This window comes from Cyanistes caeruleus, chromosome 2, assembly GCF_971803275.1.
Source record: "Cyanistes caeruleus chromosome 2, bCyaCae1.hap1.1, whole genome shotgun sequence".
NCBI classification, from domain to species: domain Eukaryota; kingdom Metazoa; phylum Chordata; class Aves; order Passeriformes; family Paridae; genus Cyanistes; species Cyanistes caeruleus.
Window position 1 is genome coordinate 76,499,347 of NC_141702.1, and position 22,579 is coordinate 76,521,925.

Here is a 22,579-nt window from a genome sequence, read left to right on the forward strand (position 1 = left end):
AGTTCTGCTAAATTTAAAAGTGAAAACTTCTCAATAGCTTCAAGGCAATATGAAGAAAATTAGTATATTATGGATTTAGAAAATAGTCAGCCAGGAGAGAAAGTCTCATTCCTACAGCCACTCAGTAGGCAAGTGAGAACTCTGAACAGAAATCTCTTTTTTCAAATCCCAACTATTCCTGTTAGATATTGGACTACAAACACTTTCTCCAACACAATTATTTGATTACTACAAAATTGCAGTCTTCTCTTTCCTGTTTGTAATAGGATTTTCTTCTTTGCTTTTGGTACCCTTTATCTCAGAGGAGTTATACCCAATGGGAATTTGTCCAGTGCAGCACACGGATATTTGCACAGTGTAATTAAATGATTGTGAATTGTTATCATGCATAAATATCCATCTATAGTCCATGTGGTGGGAGAAACAATGCTCTAGAGAATAAAGCTTATTTTCAAAAGTTTTCTGCCTCTGGGAACTTGAAAAAATTTAACAGGAAGGAGCTCAGAAACTAGAGAGCGTGAGTGTGTATTCTTTATTTCGCTTAAATTCTAAGGTGTGAATTATTTTGGATTTGCTTTTCTTTTTCTTTTTCAAATCTAAATGTATTGTCTAAATGCACAGTAACTTCAGATTATTTTTTTTGTTTGTTTTCATCACTGTGGAAAATTGTAGAAATTGTATAAAAGGGAAAACTTGTGATCTATTAATTTGGAAATTGTTCAATTGAACATCAATTGAATTGATGGAAGAATATTGGCATGAATTAAAAGGAGGGCAGCATAACACTGATGTTTAAAATAGCACTCTTGTTCATGTATATTAGAGTTTTTTATTTATTATGTACTATTTTCCTGATTTTAGACTCTTTCTGGCACTCCTCATTGGTGAAGTTATGAAAAGAGACATTAGATAGTTTTTTTTAATATTTTTGCTCTCGATATGTCCCACCCCCCCTAAAAGACTCCAACTTTGTGTGGCATCCTTTTGGTAGCTTTTTTTAAAATTCTGGGTATAGAGAAGTAAAAGACTTTGTAACTTGGGGGGTGAAGGTAAAAATGTTGTATGAAGATGATGAATTACTTTATTTCCCTCTTGTCCTAAGGAGATTCATTATATTTGACCCTTTTGGTTTTCATCAGAGTTGTTCACTCTGTAGTATCTGGTATCAATTTTTTGCAACAGGGAGATAATCCACTAAGATTTCTAGTGTACAGAGTGGGCTTATAAAGGTGATGGGTCTTTGTGAATTCTTCTATCTCTGTGAAGAGAAGGCTCTGCCCTAAATTACAATTATCTTGTTTACAGAGTTGCATTTCTGGGCTATTAGTTGCTCTGGAGATGTCTGTTCAGACCAGACCAAAACTTGAAATAAAGATGAACAGCTCATGCCTGATATAGGGACTGAGTCATAGGGAAATATATGAGACCTGGAATAGAGGAACAGAGCTATAAAGAACAGTCATGCTAGTGTGTGTGTGTGTGTGTGTGTATTTGAGGAAGTTCTGCCTGGTTTAGTAATATATATTGTACTTCACATCTATGTTCTGATTATAAAGTGCCAGTTCTAGATCTTTTTCATTATCATAACTGAATTTGTTATAGCTAAGCCTGATGATGACAAATAAATAAAAAGTACTGATTAGGCCACTGCCATAGGCACTGAACTGTGAATTAATCATAATATTAATTCCAGTTAATCAATTTTATTTGTTGTCACGGTTTACATCGAGCCATAAGCCAAAGAAAGCATCACAGTGATAGTTAAAATGTTATTATAAAATGCCAAACATTTAAATAATGTATCTGTTTTCTTTCCATGTGACAAAAGAGATACTGAATAAAAGGGAACTCTGTCTCCAGAATAAAATATGTTAAAGTCTGGAAATTCGAAATGACTGTTATGCCAGTGTGAAAGTACCCTGATTTTGTGTCTGAGGGCCTACTCTTTTCTGAAATGATTAGCATACTTGGTTTTACAGGTGGTCTTAGCCTGAAATGGATTCAGTAATTTGAATGCAAGTCATAACCTTTGTAAATGAAGTACAGATATCTTGTCTACAAAACTGAAATCTTCTACTCAGGCTGTTCAGGATTCAGTGGAAATCTGAACTTCACTGTGAAATTAAATGATGTCTTGTGTAGCTTCTAGCTGATCTGTCCTGAATTATGCATTTCAAAATATCCTGATAGCAGTCACCTTTCAGTATAACTTATTTCTATACTTTCTGATGCTTGTGAAGTGGCTTCCAGTGTACCATCTGTGTCTCGAGAGTTAATCATTTTATAGCGGAGAGTATCTGACTCTGCTGTGTGGAAGGAAATCAAAGGCTAAACCTAGAAAAGCACAGGTGAGCCTGGAACAGGGTGGGTGTGGGGTGGAGTTATCCCAGTCATGTCCTGCTGTGCTGCCCTTTAAGCCTTGTGAGTGTCTCTTCAGAACACTGGAGCACAGGAAAAGTCAATGCTTATGCCCAAAATTCCTCTTATTTAAGAAATTCAGCTCCTAGAATGATATAAATTATTCAGAGCAGGTATAAAGAAATGAGGCATTTCTCCAGTTTAATATCCTTCAAAGGCTTATCCGGCAAGACATCCACAGAGATCACCTTGTATGAACAAACTAGATGAAGTTCTTACAAAATTCAGGTGTTGGGACACCCTTTACTGTTACACAGGGGCCTGAAGAGCTTCTCTTATAAAATGGGAGAGTTAATTTCAAATGTCCCTTTAGCCTGAGTTCATTCACCTTTTCAATGATTTTTGTGAAAACCACTAAGATGGGCTTAACATATTTTCTGGTTGTGCCAATATATAGAAAATAAGTCAGGAATAATTCAAAATAATTCAAGATTCATGCACAGAGAGAGAGAGATGAAATGGTAAAAAAGACAGCTGTTTTTTAAAGCACTGCTTTAGGAGAAGAAAAAGTTGAGAAATTTGATACCAGATTATAGGAATATATCTCTGTGTTAATAAAACATTGTGGTTTTATATATTTTGTGGTTATCCCACAAAAATGGTGTGAGGGCTGGAGCACCTGTTCTTGAAAGACAGGCCGAGAAAGCTGAGGTTCCTCGAGACTCCAGGGAGCCAGGGGTGTGGCCTTTCTGTGCTTAGAGGGGGCTTATAAGAAGGATGTGGACAGACTTTCTAGTAGGGGCTGTTGTGGCAGGGCAAGGGTAATGGTTTTACGTGGAAGAGAGGGTACATTTAGACTGGAAATAAGGAAGTTGTTTCCCACAGTGTGGGTGGTGAGACACTGGAACAGGCTGTCAGAGAGGTGGTGGATGTTCCATCCCTGGAAACCTTCAAGGTCAGATTGGATGAGCCTCTGAGCAACCTGTTCTAGTTGAAGTTGTCCCTGTTTATTGCAGGGAGGTTGGAGTAGAAGACCTTAAAAGATCCCTTGCAACCTAAAGAATGCCGTGATTTAGTGAGTGGTTTGGATCAACTCCTTCCAGCATATGCAGTATTTCATGGCAAAGGCAGGATCCTAAACTGCATGCTACAATCTTAATTCTTTAATGCTAGTTATGTTCTCATGTAAAATGCTTAAAGAATCATCTTTTCTCTTATGTGTGGTGGCAGGATCATGTTTTAGGGGAAAAAAACCCTCTAAAAACACTATGAGTGCAATGTAATCTTAAATGGTTCTCAAATGAATCTGAACAATGCACTTATTACCGGGTTGCTTGTATTTCTTAACAGCTAAAATAAAGATATTTTTGTTTGTGAATACATTGGTGCATATGTAAAGTTTACAGTAATTTTAGAATTCAGGAAAAAAAATCTAAGACAACATTTTTGTTTAATTTCCCTTTTTAGAAAAAAAAAAGTCTTTGATATGCTATAACCTTTCCTTTTGGAGCATTGAAGTATTCTTGCTAAAATTGATATAGTTTTGTCTTTCAGGGCCTCTGATTATGTGTAAAATCAAAAATGGATGATATAGCAATCTATTTTCCTCAGATACTGTAGTGTGTAATCTTGATTTTACAGTTTGATATACGCGCAGTAAGGGAAAAAATTGAACACCTTATGAAGCGAATCTCTTGCTAGATTGCTAAGGCCCTTTAGCTTTAGTGATTAGTTGAGAAATTTATTCTTAGTAAAAATGCAAAATGGATTCTGGGGTGGGGGCAGGGGGATTTTTGGTTTGTTTGGTGTTTTTTGCTTATTTTGGTTTTGTGGTTGGTTAGTTGGGGTTTTTTAAGATGTATGTCGTATCCTTGGGGTGGCTGTCTGTCTTTCCACAGGAATGGGAGAGAGACCCTTTGGACAAAGTAAGAAGAGCAGAAATAAGGAAGCAGTAGATGATAGCTCAGAGAATGAAGGGGAATGGCAGGACCATGGAGCTAAGGGCAATATCCATTGCATGTGGATTTAGCATAGCCCAGGTAGTTGAATGGATTGTTGTCCCTGGATGTGGAGTCTAACAGTGCCTTCCACAAGTGCATCTTGGGCTGAGAGCTTCTCCAAGTATTGCCTACAGTGGAAGTTCTTTAGCTTTGTCTCTCTGTCAAAAGGTTTTTGCCTTTTCATCTTAGTAAAAAATAAAATAAATAAATAAAAAAAGGTTAAAGTTTAATGATCTGACACACAATTATTACATCTGGATTAAATTATTACTGTGGAATATTCATGAGGCTTGGATTTTTATTTTACGTATTTGGTTTATTGCCTTTGTTTAACTTCAATTCATATTAGTTTGAATTGCAAGGTGTCTAGTTGGCATTATTAGGACTATGTTAACTGCAGACCTTGACTTGTATATTGGCTTATCTTAGATTTTTTATTTTTGTGTACTACTTCATTTAGTCTGTATATTTCCTATGCAGATGATGTATCCAATTTGCTGGACTGGAATAATCTTCTATGCCTAAAATATATGGAGCTGCTTAAATGTTTCTGTAGCTCAAAACTTTCAGATCAAATGGTTTCGTATTTGACATAGGTTTATTGTTGTAACTGGTAAAAAAATACCTTCACAAAGAAAACATTTCTTCATCTACTCTGTTCTGAGAGATTTTCCTTAAGAAATCAAAATTTCAGTGTAATTCTGATTTATTATGAGTTCCAGAATCAGCAGCATGGTTTTGTAGTGGATTTGAAACATATTTACTGAATGTTAACGCTGCCACCCACTTCTGGAGAGCCAAAGGACATGAGGGTTTGCCGCCTGATCCTGAGAGTGCTTCACCTCTGAATGGCTGACACTCTTCTGCAGCTCCTCTGGGGCTCTCTGACATGTGGTTACTGATAATCTGTGCTAATCACTTTTTCAAAATTGTGCCAGGTCTGTCATTGCCCCAAGGGCTGTGCTCAGGCCCCAGCAGCCCCCTCTCACCCTGCCTGGAGCTGGGCACCCACGGGTGCTGGGCTGCTCTTCTCTGCACAGAAAGTCCTGCGGGACAAAATCCATGTCCTGTGGGCAGCTGCCACTTCAGAAAAAGCTGAGGTACACAGTAAATTTTATCCAAGGTCTGCCAGTCTTTACAGTTTGCAACTGTGACTTAAGAAGGGAAAGTATGGGAACAGGAGGAGTGTTTTAGGTAGAGAAACAAAATGGCTTTTGCACTTTCTGATTCCAGCCAAAAGTCCTCAAAGCATACTATTTTTTTGTATGTTGACAGTCGTGGCTCAAATAACTGTGAGCACATCCCAGCTGGAAAGAGAACAGGGATGGGTCATAGAAGTTTTGATTTCTCCTGCCCTTCAGCTCCCTTTCCTCTGCCTGCTCCCCTGTGGAAGAAGCCCTGAAAAGTCACCACAGCAGGAAGAGCAACTGAAGCCAGAGGGCTTCTGACGTCAGTGAGATCTGCTGGTGTTAACACTTGTAACTGTAGATTTTAGTTTATTTTTTTAATGTTATAATTTCAATGGACACAGTAAGTTCATGGTATGTTTAGAGAATTGCAGGTGCTTTCTCCAGCTCTTTTCTTTTTTCAGCCTTGAAAAAGTATTTTATGCTATCTAGATAGAGAGCATTTATAGATTAGAAATCATTAGTCTGACTGATGATTTGAATGAAGTTTGGTTGTTTGGTTTAGGAGGCTTTACATCCTCTTCTTATGGTTCTATGTCTCTCATTCAAGACCAAAGTTAAGAGCAGCAGCAGGACTACTCAGTTCAATTTTTCAGCTGCAGTTGTATTTGAACTACCTTTATTCTCTTTTTTCCCCTTTTTACAGGGAAGGACCAACCAAACTACATGTTTAAAAGCACACTTGGAATAATTTTCTTTTGCTTATATAAGAAAATGCTTGTGCTAGCAACACAATGCACACTTAAAAATAGTATCAATGAAGAGATGAATTTGCAGACCTTTATCTTGGGTGACTTTTATGAGCCTTCATTATTTAGTTGAGATCCAGTAGGATGACTCTTGTAAATCTTTGTACTATAAGCAGTATAAAAGAAAAGAAAGACCAGAACTTATTAAAAGCATCTCATTCATGTGTTTTCTTCTTTTTCTTTTTAATACAGAAAGAAAGAAAGAAAAGACAATGATCAATAAAACACTACATTTTTAGTTACAGATGTGATCCTCTCATGTTTCATTTTAAATAACTATCATGCAGGAAGTGTTCATAATTACACATCTATGAGCAGTTCAGCTAATTGCCTGCTACTTAATTTTGGAAGAGTTATAACTATTGACATAGAACTGTCAATTTAATAATTAGGCTGGTCACTCTTACAGGAAAATTTCATCTCTAAGATCCTACTATAAATCAAACCAGTAGGTTCAATCCCCACAAAGACTTAAAGCTTTGATTGACTTTTCTTCAGCCCTGCTTCTCATATAAATAAAGCTATCCATGTGCTTTATTGATTTGGTCTAATAACCAAAGTCAGTAATAAGAGAAGCATTCCTTCTGATGGATTCTTTAATATGCTGTTTAGACTGAGCAGTTAGCTCCAGTCCTCCCATGCCTGTATTACAAACCTCTTTAAAATCAACCCCAAGACTCAATTAGTAGTCCTTTTCTATTTCATGCTCCCTCCTGTGTGGGAGATTCCATGTCAAAGTCAGTCCACAGTAAATTGCTTAGCTTTACCTGCAAAAAAAATCATAGCTTTGAAACAAAAACTGATCTCTCCCTGCTGGAAATGGTCTTTGTAGCAATCTACATAAGTTGTAGGTAAACTTTAATTACCGATATTCCTTTGTGTTAAGCTTTGTGGTTAAGCAGATGATTTTGGTCCTAAAAGTTGCCAATTTGACAGTTTTTCCCTCCCATAGATTATCTACCATAATAAATGATCAAGTGTTTTAAGTAGAACATCTGTAAAAGGCTAGCAAGAACTTAATGGCTAATACAGGAGTAATCTCTTAAATAAGTTATTTTTATCTTCCCTCTCTCATGAGGGATGCTGTTAGGCTGGGCTTTGGGACTTTGGAGAAATGCATTTTGTGATAGATTGGATGCCGTGGTTCAGTTTTTCTTAGGAAAAAATATAATAGCTATATGATATCTAAGCATTTAGAAGAAATCATAGAATAAGTTAGGTTGGAGGGGACCTTAAAGATCATTTGGCCCTCTGCCATGGGCTAGGACACCTTGCACTAAACCAGGTTGCTCAGTGCCACTTACAATGTGCCTTGAACATTTCCAGGGATAGGGCATCCAGAACTTCTTTGGGAAACCTGCTCCAGTGTCTCACCACCATCCTAGTAAGGAATTCTTTCCTCATACTGAATCTAAACCTACTCTCTTTTAGCTTGAAACCCCCTTGTCCTGTCACTGCATGCTCTTGTAAAAGGTCCCCATCCATCTTTCCTGTAAGTTCCCTTAAGGTAGTGAAAGGTTGTATTTAGATCACACATTAATATTTACTTCTCCAGGCTGAAAAAAACTGCTTTCAGTCTTTTCTCATAGGAGAGATGCATGCTTACCATTAGGATACATCTTGGTCTTTACTGTCTGGGAGGCAGAGCTGTCCACCTGTACTGGCATTGGAAGCAGTGAATTGTGCTACCTTGGTGTGGATACTGCTGTTAGAGTGGCAAAAAGGAAATAAATTTTTATTAATAAGCCTTGTATTTTGGGAGGTTTTTTTCTGTCTCACTGTCTCAAGATGCTGAAATCATGCTGAGTGCTCCCTCTACGTTTAGCTCTTCAAATACTCTCACACAGACAAATCAGTAGCCATAACTTTGCAGAGGAGCCTGAATGTTTGCATGATTTGCATCAGATTTAACACTTTTCCTGTGTCCCATATGTTGATTTTTAAATCCTCTCAAGACCTTGAAATTATTTCTTACATAACTTTAAAAATCCTTCTGCAGTAATAGTTTTTTCTTGGTTGGGTCATTTGTTCAACATTTTAATGATTTATGTCTCTCATGTAGATAGCAGCAGATACATAGATGTGTTTTAATCATACTCTGCTACATATTGTTCATCAGAGGAAAATCCAAAGCAGGCAAAATACAAAGCATTGAACATGTGGATAATTTCCAGCCTTTTAAGTGATTCAGTCTTTGATGAATCACTGTTTTCTATCGCTGACCTCTGGTTCTCACCTTTCCCTGACTTCACAGGTCAACAATTCTGTCAGCAACCACATTTTGAATAATTTGTCATCCAAGATCTCTAGATGGTATTTCTGATTTGGAGGATTTTTTTTTTTTTTTAAGATGTTCTTGATGAAATTTTTTGGGGTTTTGCAATACAAAATTGGATCTTTGCTACAGGATAAAAAGGCACTGTAAAAAGACACAGTACTGCCCTTTGTAGTGGGCATCAGTACAATATACTAGTGGAATGTACACAGACTTCCAGTACTTCCCTCATACACTGAAAAAACATCTCAGTCCTCCCTGTTCTTCATATGCTGCATAGGAGTTTCACTTCAAGCTTAATATACCATTCACCAACTTTTTTTCACCATCTTCCCCCTCAAAAAGGGGAGGAACATCTGCCATATGCTCAAACCACAGCAATTTCTGTACCTAGTTATTTGGGAAATACTCAGGTACATTTGATATGACTTTTTCTGTTTAGTGGTGTTCTGTTTCTTTCTTTATTATGTCATTTTCCCATTTATACACCGGAAAAGTCTTCTCTGATATGTTTATTTTAATGCACAGCTTTCTCTGTGAGCCATTTGGCTGGGTACAAGAGGGGCAGTTGCTCTAATCTCGCAATCAGAAGGCTTTGTTCCTCTCACAGTATGTTCTTGATTAATGCGAAGTAATAATTACAAACACTAGAGCTTGCAGCGTTATAATACCACAAGTGATTGGCTGGCCTGCAGGTTGACAGGCTTTTCTTAGACTCAAGAAAGAATGATACAAAAATTGCATTTCAAAGTGTTTATCTTGCCAGAATTCCTAATTGTGTTTTGACTCAATTATAGCAATGACATTTAGTAGTACTGTCGCTAAAGAAACATTAACATTTTGGATGAACAGTGTTTTTCAAGGACAAATGTCTTTTCTTCTATTTTTGTTTTGAAGGTGGAAAACTAAAATTTTCAAGCACACTAAATCTTTTGAAAATATGTTAGGTTACCATTAATAATAAAATATGGCCATGAAGAATGCCAAGAACAGATGTGGAAAAGGAGACTTTTCCTCTTACTAATCTGGAAAATTAAGTGTGGAATAGAGGCTCTCTGATTATTGTTTTATTACTTTTTTTTCTCTCCACTCATCAATGCCAAACAGGCTGAAACCCATTATATTCTGCCAGTCTATAATTCTTACTGGATCAATGCCTTCTTGTGCCTTAAGAACTTGATCTAACTTTTGCTAGAACAGAAAAAAAGGAACCAGGGTTGACTTAAAGCTGAGTCTGGTTAATGTTACCAAAGGAGTTAAATGCATTTGACTTTCTTATGGGTTTTATATCCATCATAAGAGTTAAAGTAAAGAAGTGACAAATATTGTGGAGGGTTTTATGAAGGAAAAAATAGGAAATGTTAGCTACAGTGTGAGTGAGCAGTTGATAGTTGCTGATAACATGATACCATGCTCCTACTTCCCTGTGTGTATACTCTAACCTGCCTTTAGTGGAAGATGACATTTTTATTTCAAATAGCGCGCTGCTTTGTGTGCAAAGTACTCTTGTGTGCTTGAGAAATGTCATGAGGATATGATTGCAGAGAGGGAGAGCACTATAAGTTCATACCAAGCCGTGTAGCACATTAGCTTTTCTTTGGAAATAAGAACTTAAAGATGACTGCAAAACATCTATTATTGTTGTTACTGTTAATAAATGAAATACATTTCTCATACTAAACATACTTGGACCTGATATAGTGCTAGCTGTAGTGGTTAAATTCTAATAGTAGTCAACATTGTATCAATACATCTCTTTTTGGTTTCTTTTAAAAAAAACATTTTTCTAGAAGCTCAACCTTAAAAATGATCCTGTGGATGTTTTGGGGTTTTGTTCTAGCTTGAGAATTATTATGCCTTCTTACCTTTTTGTGATTATATACCCATACCTGCAAACTAATAAATACTTGGGAAGTAAAAACTTCAGTGAAGTAAAATATTAATTCCTCTAAGAAGTTTAGTTTGAAATATTTTCTTCTTATAAAATCAAGATAATTAGTACCAGAGCTGATAACATACTGTGTAGAACTGCTTCTACACACTTTTAAATTATCTTGGTGTGTCTATTTTTTTGTGTATATGCTGGTGTAGCATCATTAACTTTGAGACTCTCCTATTAATCACACAAGAATAAAGAAACAGGAATAATCATTGTCCTGTGTTACCAGTACCAGATTAAAAAAAAATTTAAAGGCTTTTCTTGGGGTTTGAGTAAATATGTTTCTGGGGCTTTTTTTATTCAAATGAAATAATAATCCCCATTCCTTTCTTAGATCCCAAGTTTTATAAAGCACACTTGCTTGTTATTTCTCATCCTTTTTTTTTAGTATCTTCTTCCCAAATAGAAATCATGTAAGGATTATCCAAAGCTAGAAAAAACAAAAAACAAACCAAAAAACTGTTGAATTCTTCTAATTTGAAAAATATATTTTAATAAATGTATGTTAATAAATATGAATATGCAGGAAGAGGGATAGATGTTAATCAAATATTAACTTGTTAGTCTTGGTTGTCTTCAACAAGTCAGTGAGTTAGATGTTATCCTTATGGAATAAAAGTCCAGGCCTCAAAAGAGGAGAAAATATTACTCCCTTTAACAGCTGTGTGACCAGATAATGATAGCAAGCCTAACATGCTGGGGAAAAGCAAAATCTTGAAGTGTAGGAAAAACTGTCATAATGGGATCATTAAATTGCTTGAATGTAAATTATCTAAGTATCATGTCAAATCATGATCCCAGGACTAAACTTCTGAATACTATCAGGTTATGTTATAGAAAAGTTGATCAAAGAACTGAGGAAAGGAGGACCTAAGGGGGACCTGGTTTATAATGCTATTAATGAAGATCTTGTCTTTAACAGTGATAACTAAAAAACAAACACAAAAAAAACCCCATAATTCCAGAACCTTAAATATAGAAATGCAATTAGTCAGGCAAAAACCCTGAAGTTTCTTAACTGCAAACAGCAGAAAAAACTGTTGCCGAGTCCATTTAAACTCTATAGCAAGAGCAAAAAGTGTACAGGTCCATTAGGTGATAGCCATAGACTTGGAGAGTGAGAGGTGTAGCTGGTTGATCTATGGAAACAAACAGATGGGTTCAGTACCTAGAGGAACCTAGAAAGTACTCCCTAGAAGCCTCTCTGTGGACCTTAGGTTGCACATTTCAATTGCTGTTGAAATGGCAGATGAAATTCAATGTATGTCACTATTAAGTGACGTGCACTGGGAAAAAAACCCTCCAGATTTTATATATGTGAGATGGATTTTGAGATAGATGTTATATGTAGGAATGATATCTAGGGGCTCTGACAGATGACTCCACCAAAATACTGCCTTGGTGCTTAGTAACTATCAGCAAAGTAAATTACATTTTAATAAGTATTTAGGAGGACTTGAACAAATTCTTAGACACCATCTTCCTATTCACTGGTGCAACACATAAGTCATGTGCACTGTGTGATGTCCCTCATATTCTAAAATGATAGAGTTGGAAGAGCAGTTAAGAGATGAAAAGTAAAAGATAAGGAACAGCATTGATATTCTAAATGTGAGGGTAGATTACTTTCTTTCCTGAAAAGTAGACTATTGTGGAAGGAATATTAGAGGCCTGTACAATCTTTGGTGGCATGGGGAAAAATAAATAAATGGGGGGTATGAAAGAAAAAATTTTGACATACTGAGTTGAAAGCAATTAAAAGGTGGTAGTTCTTTGTGCTGCATTTCAAGGTGGTCTTACTGTTCTTCCTGCAAAATTTCTGTAATGCTAAAATTTCATGACAGGTCAAAAACCCACTGAAATCGTTGATGGCAAACCTTATTTTTCAAATGTTTTAAATCATTAATTAAAGGTGGTTCCCCATTTCACCCCCAGTATCAAGTATTATCATTTGATACTAGCTTCACTGCACCCAAAGACTCAAAACTATGATTTGTCACCCTTGTGTCTGCCTGCAATTAAACTTATACATGTTAAAGCTCTTTTTTTTACCTATCTCAAATGCCGGCACTTCAGCTGGATGACATTAGAGAGTGGAGCTCAGTGATGACCAACTTGTTTTATTCAACTTTCCAGAAAGGCTGGATCAACATTTTACAGTAAATTCACTCTACTGAGATAACTCTAAAATCATTTCAGCTGCTCCCACACAATGCTGAAGAAGTGCCTCATACAGAATTAAAAGGAGATGGATCTAGATGTGACACTGGATTACTTTGTAATTCAACTGTGTTTTAAGTAGGCACTAATTTCACTAATGTGATTAACATCTTGACTGCTATAATTTCTCTTCTGGGTAAAGATTTTCTGCTATTTCCTGGGCACTGATTCTGTCCCAAACACCGAGTAATCCAAGTACCAAATGCTTTGATACCTTAGTTGTTTATTTCTGCTATGTATTTGGGTACTTGTACACTTCATATCTATTGCTCAGACTAACATTATTTTCTGTAAATTAAATATTAATTGGTGTGAAATTAATATAAAAAGGAAGTGTCAATATGAACATCAATTAATTTTTTTGTGATGCAAAATATTTTTGTAGATGTTAATGGATATGCTATATATATAAATTTTCTTCTTTGATAGATCATCCTGTTAATCACACTATTTTGCAGTTGTGAAATATTGATGATTTGCAATCTTTACTTTTTTTCTGTTTTGTAATATAAGTGAAATGTGTATATTCAAAACATCATTGTAAATTTTGATAAGGATTTTCTGACAGTTATTTTCTGGGCTTTTAAATGGTTTGTTATGGGAGGGTAGGGAATTTTTAGGTTTCTTTAATAATATCTGAGAAATATTGAAGTTAATGTAAATATCCAGAAATCTAATAACAATTCCCACTTAATGTTTTCATTATGTTGTATTACAGTTAAGTAAAGGTTTTATCTAGAGCCAATAAATCTATTTATGGTTTTTCTAATTGTATATTGTACTTCCAACTGTTTTCTTTTTTCCCTTTTTCCCCTTAAGTCAACTTCAGGCCCATGTGTAAACAGTGTTAAACCAGACAATGAGTCTTTGTATATTTTTAATTGTGATGAACTCAGTCCCTGTCTTTAGCTGAGAAAATGTGACCTACTATTGGTGCCTGTTCACAACACTGACCTCAGGGTGGAGGGACCACGTGTCCTGTCAGTGGCTGGGCTTTACTGGTGAATATTGTTGTATAACCTCAGTGGTCTCTCTCAGTGTAATCATGGTAAAACCATCTAGCTAAAATCTAAAATAAACAAGAGTAGGAAAAGCAGCCACAAAACCAAGTTTTAAATGTTTATTTATGAAGTAGTTTGTAATCTTTGTATGCTTTGGTTTTATTTTGAAGGGCCCATCTTGCTGGGATGACGTGCTAATTCCCAACAGAATAGGAGGAGTTTGCCAGTCCCGAGGGTGCAATGGAAACATAGCGGTAAGATTTTGTCACATTTCAAGTACTGTGGCACTTAAAAGAGTAATTCTTTGTAACAATTCTAACCATGTTAGAATTTCAGTAATGAATGTGAGGAGACAGGTATGGTACACTTCAAAAGAGCTGTTCAGCATCAGATAATAAACTTCTGATGTCTTGCAAGAGGGAGGAACTTTGGTCAGATGCTATTTGGAATGAAAGAGAAAATAATTGTATTTCATCTTTTGCACTGAAGTAGAACTCTTAGATATTCAAATATGCATAGGTTAAATGTGTGATGTAATAATTAAATGTTTCTGTCAGTGCTTATTTTATACTTGTTATGTGTATCTCTTCCTTAAAAGCTTCAAATTGCCTTTTGAAAGCTACACAAATTCCTTTTTCCAGAGTCACTCACCTGCTCTGGTGTAACCTCCTCTGTGTCTTCCCTAGCATGACATCTGCAAGGTGGTGTGTCCATACAGTTCTATAGGTATCACCTGCTTGGCCACAGATGGTGTCAGGAAATATTTTTATCTAACTTTAGATACCAAATGGTTGTTTCAGCAGCGTGGTTTTTACGGCTGAGTTCATGCACAGCCAACAGAAACTGAGGTCTGACAGCCTTTGGGCTTCTACTTCTTGGTGTGCAGCTTGTAGCAGTGGCTGAGTCAGGAATCACAGAGTGTCCTGGGCTGGAAGGGACACACAAACACCATGACCTTGAAAGTGGCAGGTGTTGGACAGTCAAATGCTATTCTCTGGGCAATACAATTCCCAGTTTTGTCACCTATTTGCAGAATATACCTGACTGACTTGCAGCTGCCAACTTACAGCTTTTGTTATCCAGTGTATTTGTGAAAAAGGTACGGAAATAATGACACTTTTGGCAACTTTGCCTCCTGAACTACAACCCATTCCCTCACTGAATCAGTTCTTATTTTTTAAAAGCAGAAAATGAAACAAAATGCCATCTTTGTGGAGAGAGAAGAAATAAAACCACTGACCACAAAACAAAAATCTGATGCTGTGGCAATCAACCAATACCCCATGACTCCAGTTGCTGTCAATTCCTCTGGCAAGTTGCATACTTAGCAGAGCCAAGGATCAGTGTAATCTTTCAGTAAGTCACCACTGAAGAAATTTCAGAAGACAACCTATATTAGACATGTTGCTAATGCAGCTTGAGACAACCTGAACTACAGGCATGTCCTGTTCCCTTATTTCATAGGGAAATGACACATTTTCACTTTATCAGCTGCAAACCACTCTATACAGTAGTGTTAGAACTGAACCAGACTAAGGTGCAAGAACACTCCTAATTTTTATGATTTTTCAACCAGAATTTCCAACAATAACAATCTAGTAAAGAAAATTTAAGCACTTCAGTGCATTTAACTTCTTTTTTTACCTAACTATGAAGTAGGTAGGTAACCCTGCATTAGATATTTGAATTGATGGCTTGTTGAGATCCTCTGGTTGCTGAAAGACTTTTCTTGTGTTTTGGGATGGTTTATTTTTCTTTAGCCTCAATCACTGTGAAAACACATCTTTACTTTCTGGGAAATCTTCCAGTTCAAAGGCTTAAATCTCTAAGTCTTTTGTTTTGTGTCTTGCTCAAAGTGGGAAATAATAGAGATCCTACAGATGTGTTTCCAAGGATTTGCCATTCTTTTCTGTTCCAGTAAAATAGTCTGTTTGGAACAGAATGAAAATGACCTTACCTAAATCATGGGTTGAAACCTCTAGGTTTCTCTTGCTTGTTACAATTTTTGGAAGATTAAGTCACATTTTATCATCAAATATTAATTTTTGCATTGTTATGACAAAGTTTGTGAAGTTATGTTTTTCCCTTAAATAGCTCCACAGTATGTGCTTCTTTACAGTGATGTGAATGAATAAGCCTTGAGGCTGTTGGTTGTAAGTTATCAACAAACTGCAACTTCTGCTATTTAAGGGGGAAAAAAAAAAATCCTTCATTATTACTCCCCCAAGCCTTGTTTCATTTAAAAATTGATTTTTCTTCAGTTTTCAATTTTTGTAAGCACCAACTTGCAACATACAAAAACAGTAGGTAATGTGTTTTTCCCAAAATACTAGTTCTGTATGTATTTTGGTATGAATTTAGTCTCCTGACAGATTGGCAGACTTTAATTCTTTTGGTTGCAAAAATGTAAACACAATAATTGACAATATGAGAAAACAATGGATATCAAAACAAATTAAAAATTTCAGTTTAGTTAAAAAAAATTATAAATTATTTGTAGAAGATATGAGTATTATCTTAATGTTAAGTGCACTGTGATTTGCTATGTGTTTCAATGTGCTCCTACACAGAGGTCAGTGTGGGGTTTTTTCACATTAGTCTACCAGAATCACTTTGAACTTCTACAGCTTCAAAATGATGAAGCTGCTGTGAGCACTTACATTGCTCCAATTATAGAAAAGTCAGTTTTATAACAAATTTTAATTACATTAATTCAAAAATGGAAGACTCAACTTTAGCTGTTTTAAATGTGAATTTAAAAAAATCTTTCAAACTGTTTCACAAATTAGGATCATTCATTAAATGAAAGAGAGCTTTGTATTTTTGGTGTCTGTCTCAAAACACTTTCAGCCCAAAGACATGGTATGTAGCTGTGCAGGTGTACTTGGAAACAGGTGTGGTTCTATGAATTTCCAGATGTTGTTCTCATATGAGCATAATTTTGTTACTGCTTAGAACCACAGAACCTTTTAGGTTGGAAAAAACTTTAATGATAATCAAGTCCAGCTGTTAACCTAGCACTGCCAAGCCCATCACTAAAACAGGTCCCAAGGGTATTTCTGATACAGTTTTTGTGGATTCATGCTCATCTTTACAAGTGACAAGAATACATGTAGTACTAAACTTTATATTTAGCCTTTACTTATTCAAATGAAATATTACTGAAGGAGTGTTCTTGTTAGACTTTTACAGTTCTCTAAAATGCATACAGAACATTTTCTGTTTGTCATCCATTGAAGTGAATTTCTGATTAAGGGCTTTTTCTATTTCTGCATATAAAAATGCTATTGCATTTCCTTTCTCATGTCAGCTCATGCTTTTTAAAAGTCATCAAGAGCCACAGAAATAATGTGTCTTTTCATAGTGAGACAGAGCTGTAATACCACTGCAAACCACTGAAGTGGTGATTTCATAGGAATCAGCTCCACATTACTCCCTCATTCCAATGAACATGCATCAGTTTCTGAAAGACATTTCCATGTCCCCAAGGCAAAATGTAAGTCAAACGTTTTTGAACTTTAGAAACCTGTAGAAAAAGTATTAATGTTCTGTGTGTGTTCTTGAGATTCTTATTTGATGTGCAAAAAGAATTGCTGTAGATTTGAAAATCTCAGAAATAATGAAAGGGTTAAGAGGATTGTAGGTCAGTTGTGGCTTAAACTATTGGGAATAGGGAAAAGTGAAAAACACTTTAATAGAAATGTACTTTTCTTCCAGTTTGATATATCTCACTACTGTTACCTTGAATTCTTTATTTCTGACGAAGACTGAAATTTTTGTCTCTGCTCCAGTTACTCAAACATGATAGGCTTCAACAAACCATTTCTAAAAGAAGCAACAGGACTTCCTTGAACTTTTGGAAGCATCTCTAAGAACTGGATTTTTTCAAATATCAGTGCACCCTTCTTATCAAGCTCTATAATAATCTCCCTTGCCCAAAGCAAAGATTTATACTCCAAGTTTGGTCACTTTTTTTTTTTTTTTTTTTTTTAATGTTTAGTATTGGCCATTATATGTGATTTTAAATAGTCCAATTCCACTATACAGTAGTTTTGCTGTTGTAGGGTATGTTTGAGAGCAAAGAGCTTAGTACAGGAAGCATGTTTGTTTTTTTTTAAAATTATGTGTCTTTTTTATTATTATTCCCATTCTTCCTATGTGATTTTGAATCTTGCAATTTTAATTTTCAATATGTTGAAATTTTTTGAACATTTATCATGTTTTTCCTTCCCTGCTTGTTTATTGTTATTAGATTTGGCACAGAGGAGAGAAATATTATGTGTTTCACAGGGAACCTGTGCTGATCTGAGATAGTTTGGACTAAGAAATCAAGGGAACAATGTTCAGCTTGTATGCTTTAAGTATGCAGCTCACCAAATGATTCTTTTCTTTCAAGTGTCCAAAGCTATTCTTTTCAAACATCATTGTTCAGATTAAATATGTTTCATTTTTCATCTCATTTTGCTTTGATTAGCTCAGACTTCAGTTTCTGTTGAGAATAGAAATAAATCTTGTAGCAGTTAGAGGATCAGGAGCAAAGTAGTAAATTTTATGTTGTTATCAAAATATGAATATAGTAAAGGACTGTCATCTCATTAGAGGAAAGGTCTGATACATTGTTGTATTATTTATTCTTTGTTCTTTGTGTACAATGATTATTGTTAAAGGTACTATGTCTGTCCCTGGAGCCATTATAATATTTTCAATGTCATAATATTACTATGATTTTTTTTTTTTTTTTTTTTTTTTTAATTCTGGGCTGTTTCTTAATACCAAGAAGACTTTGCATGTTTCATTTATTTCAGTGCCATCCATGTTAGTTTGCCTTATGCATTAGAGAGTGGTCCAGATAATACATGGTATTAAAAAGAAATCTCAGTGAGTTATGATGGGTAGGAGTGCTAATTAAAATACCAGATAATCTCACTTCAGAAATATTAAATTGATACAAGGATTATTATCAGAGAATGATTCAAGTTGGAAAATATTTCCAAGATCATTAAGTCTAACCTTTTACCAATCACTGCCCTGTCAACTAGGCCACAGCACTGAGTGCCACATCAATCTGTTTCAATGCTTAACAACCCCTTCCATGAAGCAGTTCTTCCTGATGTCTGACTTGGCACAGCTTGAGGCTCTGTCCTCTTGTCCTGTCACTGGTTGCCTTGGAGAAGAGGCTGACCCCCACCTGGCTTCAGCATCCTTTCAGGGAATTGTAGAGAGAATATGATTGCCCCAAGCCTTTTTTTCAGGCTGAACAATCTCAGTTCCCTCAGCCATTATGACAGCTTCTTTATCTTCATAAGATTCTAGTGTGGCCTCGGTTGGAAGGCACTATTCCTCTCATTCCACCCCTCTCACTGTGGGCAGGGGCATCTTCCACTGGACCAGCTTGCTCAAAGCCCCATCCAACCTGGCATTGAACACTTCCAGGGATGGGGCATCCGCAGTGTCTCTGAGCAACCCATGCCAGTGCCTCACCACCCTCACAGTGAAGAATTTGCTCCTAATATCTAATCTAAACCTACTGTTTCTCAGATTAAGTGTCCTGTCACTATATTCCCTTGTGAAAAGTCCCTTTTCAGCCTTCTTGTAGGCCCCCTTCAGGAACTGGAAGGCTGTTCTAATGTCACCCCAGAGCTTTCTCTTCTCTGGGCTGAACCCCCAATTTCTTAGCTTGTCTTCATAGGAGAGGTGCTTCAGGCACTGATCATCTTACTGACTGTGTGCTGGATCTGCTCCAGCAGGTCCATGTCCTTCCTGTTCTGGAGTCCTCAGAACTGGATGCAACACTCCAAGGTGGGTATGATGAGGGCAGAGTAGAGGGGGAGAATCCTTTCCTTTGATCTGCTGACCATGTTGCTTTGGATGCAGCCCAGGATAGAAGTGGCTTTCTGGGCTGTGAGCACACACCGCTGGGTTGTCTTTTTATCCTCCAAGTCCTTCTCATGAGGGCCGTTCTCAACCCATTCTCCTTCCAGCCTGTGCTTGTACTTGGGATTTCAGTGTAGGATCTTGCACCTGGCCTTGTTGAACTTAATGAGGTGTGCATGACCTCTCAAGCCTGACCTGTCCCCTTCGGATGGTATCCCTTTCCTCCAGCTGCCAACAGCATCACACAATTTGGTGTCACTAGCTAAAGGTGTGCTCAATCCCACTGTGTCCGTATCGCCAATAAAGATGTTAAACAGTGCCAGTCCCAGTGCCAACCCCTGAGGAAAGCCACTCGTCACTGGTCTCCACTTGGGCATTGAGACATCAACCACAGCTCTTTGAGTGCAACTATCCAGCCAATTCCTTATCCACTAAGTGATCCATCTGTCAAATCCATGCCTCACTAGTTAAGAGACAAGGATGTTGTGTGTGACAGCTTCGGATGTTCTGTACGGGTCCACATGGCTGACATCAGATACTTCTCCCTCACCTACTACCACCATGGTCTCCTCACAGAAGGCCACCAAATTTGTCAGGCACAATTTTCCCTTAGTGAAGCCATGCTGACTGTCATCAATCACCTTATTTTCCATGTGCCTTAGCATAGCTTCCAGGAGAATCCACTCCCAAACCCTGCTGGGGCAGAGGTGTGACTGACTGGCCTGCAGTTCTGTTTCTCTTTTTAAAAATGCAGCTTTTACCCTTGTCCAGTCAGTGACAGCTGCACTGGCCTGCCATGACTTCTCAAATAAGATGAATAATGTCTTAGAAACTTCATTCACCTGGGGACTCATGGATGCATCTCATCAGGTCCCATGGACTTGTGCAACTTCAGGTTACTTAGATGGTCTCAAACCTGATATCCCACAGTGGGTAGTTCTTAATCCTCCCAATCCTTACCTTTGCCTTCTGTGACTTGGATGGTGTGGCTGGACCATTATCAGTGAAGACAGAAATAGTCATTGAGTACTTCATACTTTTCCATATATGAGATACTTCCTTAAGAGATTTATTCAAATAGCTTGCAATACAAATTTGAAAATCTTTCATATTACCAGATTCTCTGACCATTGCTTTTACTATTTAAGGACTATTTTGTTATTTTATGCCCAGTGCTGTGGCAAGTAAAAGGAATAAAGCATGAATGCAGGTAACAAGCAGACCAAACCCATTGTTGTAGTTTCTTTTCTTTTCTATTTTGTGATACAAGAAAGGCAAACAAACAATTTCAGATATACTTATTTATTTATTTATTTATTTATTTATTTATTTATTTTTAAAGCCATTTCTCATTCACCAAATGGAATAATAGTATGTTTTATAGTAGTTTTATAGTAGTGATGCCATCAGTGTAAACCACAGGAGTGATGTGTTGATATCCAGCTGTTTAATTAGACAATTTAACTTTAAAGTCATCCTGAGGTTTTCAGTCTGGTTGATGATTTACCAAAAAATTTCCGTCAGTTCAAGTTTCTGCCTCACTTGACAGAATGGTCCTTACTTCTAAGGGTGTGTCTTCATTTCTGGGTGTTTTACAATGCCACATCTTGTTTTTGATCTCAGATGAACTGTTTCTGTGGCTTTGTCAATGACTTCTAGGTTTTATTGTTCCCACTTTCTCAGATTTTGGGCCATTGTTAATATTTATGAGTAATTACTTTATGCCTTCATCATCATTAAGAAATGTTTTGAATAGCATAGGGCTAGGAGATGATCACTGCAAGTCACCTTGAAAAACAGAAATTAAATGGTTTTCTGTGGGAAATTACATTTTGAAACTTATCAGTTAAATGTCTCTAACATTGATCTCGGAGTGTTCTAGTTTCTTAATCAAAATGTCAGTGTTGTATCAAATGCTACACATAAATCTGGGTAAATTCCCACATTGCTATTATGATGTTCCACTAAATTCGTAATCTCATAAAAGTGTCAGGTTAGTTTGACAGAGTTGCATTACCATAAATCCTCATTATTTGGCATTAATTACAGATCCCTCTTTTATTAATCAAGCACCATATTAGCTATGTATTGTATGTAGGGCTGCTATCAGGTTTCTATACTGATAATTGCCTATATTGCATCAAGTTGCTCTAAACAATGGCATGACAGGTTGTGTTTCTGTAAAGCTCTGTATTTTAAACCCTCTCTAAATGTGGATAGATTTTTTTTTAGCCATCAGTGCATTTTCTGAGGAGTAAAGAAGAGGTGAACACTACTGAAAAAAAAACACCTTGGGACTTTGGGATCTGTGAAAATGCTGTGACTGTATTTTGCTGATTTCAGTTAGACCTTTAAATTGATATACTTAATAGCAATTAGAGTTTAAAAAATATTTACTTCAAATGCTTGATTGTGAGGAAAGATACACAGCAGTTGACTTACCATGGTATTTAAACATTTCTAATATGTTTTGAGGTTCTTTCCATTCTTGCTCCAAATTATGTCAACTCTATATTTCTTTTCAGATTCTTCTTTAGGAAAACATAATTAGATCTTTTTTACAGGTATTCTCAAAGTAACCTCATTCTGGAGTAGATCAATTTTTCCTTTATAAAGAAATTCTGTTATTCTATTTCTCAGTTCAGAAAAATCAATGATAGGTGAAAAACTGAATTATAAAATAGAATTAATTCTATTTTACAGGGACAAAGAGCTAAATTATTTATCTTAGAAACAGAAGTTAAAGCTTTTATAATTAAGATTTGTCCTTTTTTTAAAAAAAACAAAACAGTGAAGACTTAATTCACTCCTCATCAGTGTAAACACAATATTTCTACAATATATTGGCTGCTTTGTTATGGGTCACAGATTATGTCTGTATCAAAACCTATTATTAGCACACATAATAGGTATGATTTAGATCAGTTGACTAGATTTAGTAATTATAATTTTTCTTTTTTCTATTTTCACCATAAA

General features: G+C 36.3%; 1 protein-coding gene across 3 annotated transcripts in view; it reads left to right on the top strand.

The window, feature by feature from the left end:
* The window catches only part of PRKN (parkin RBR E3 ubiquitin protein ligase), a 682,323-nt gene that overhangs the window by 293,518 nt on the left and 366,226 nt on the right, over positions 1 to 22,579 (top strand). For all 3 annotated transcript variants that reach the window (XM_086877979.1, XM_086877978.1, XM_086877980.1), the window contains one exon: positions 13,900 to 13,983. In XM_086877979.1, the coding sequence (XP_086734105.1) occupies positions 13,900 to 13,983 (84 nt within the window). The remainder of the gene's footprint in view (positions 1 to 13,899; positions 13,984 to 22,579) is intronic.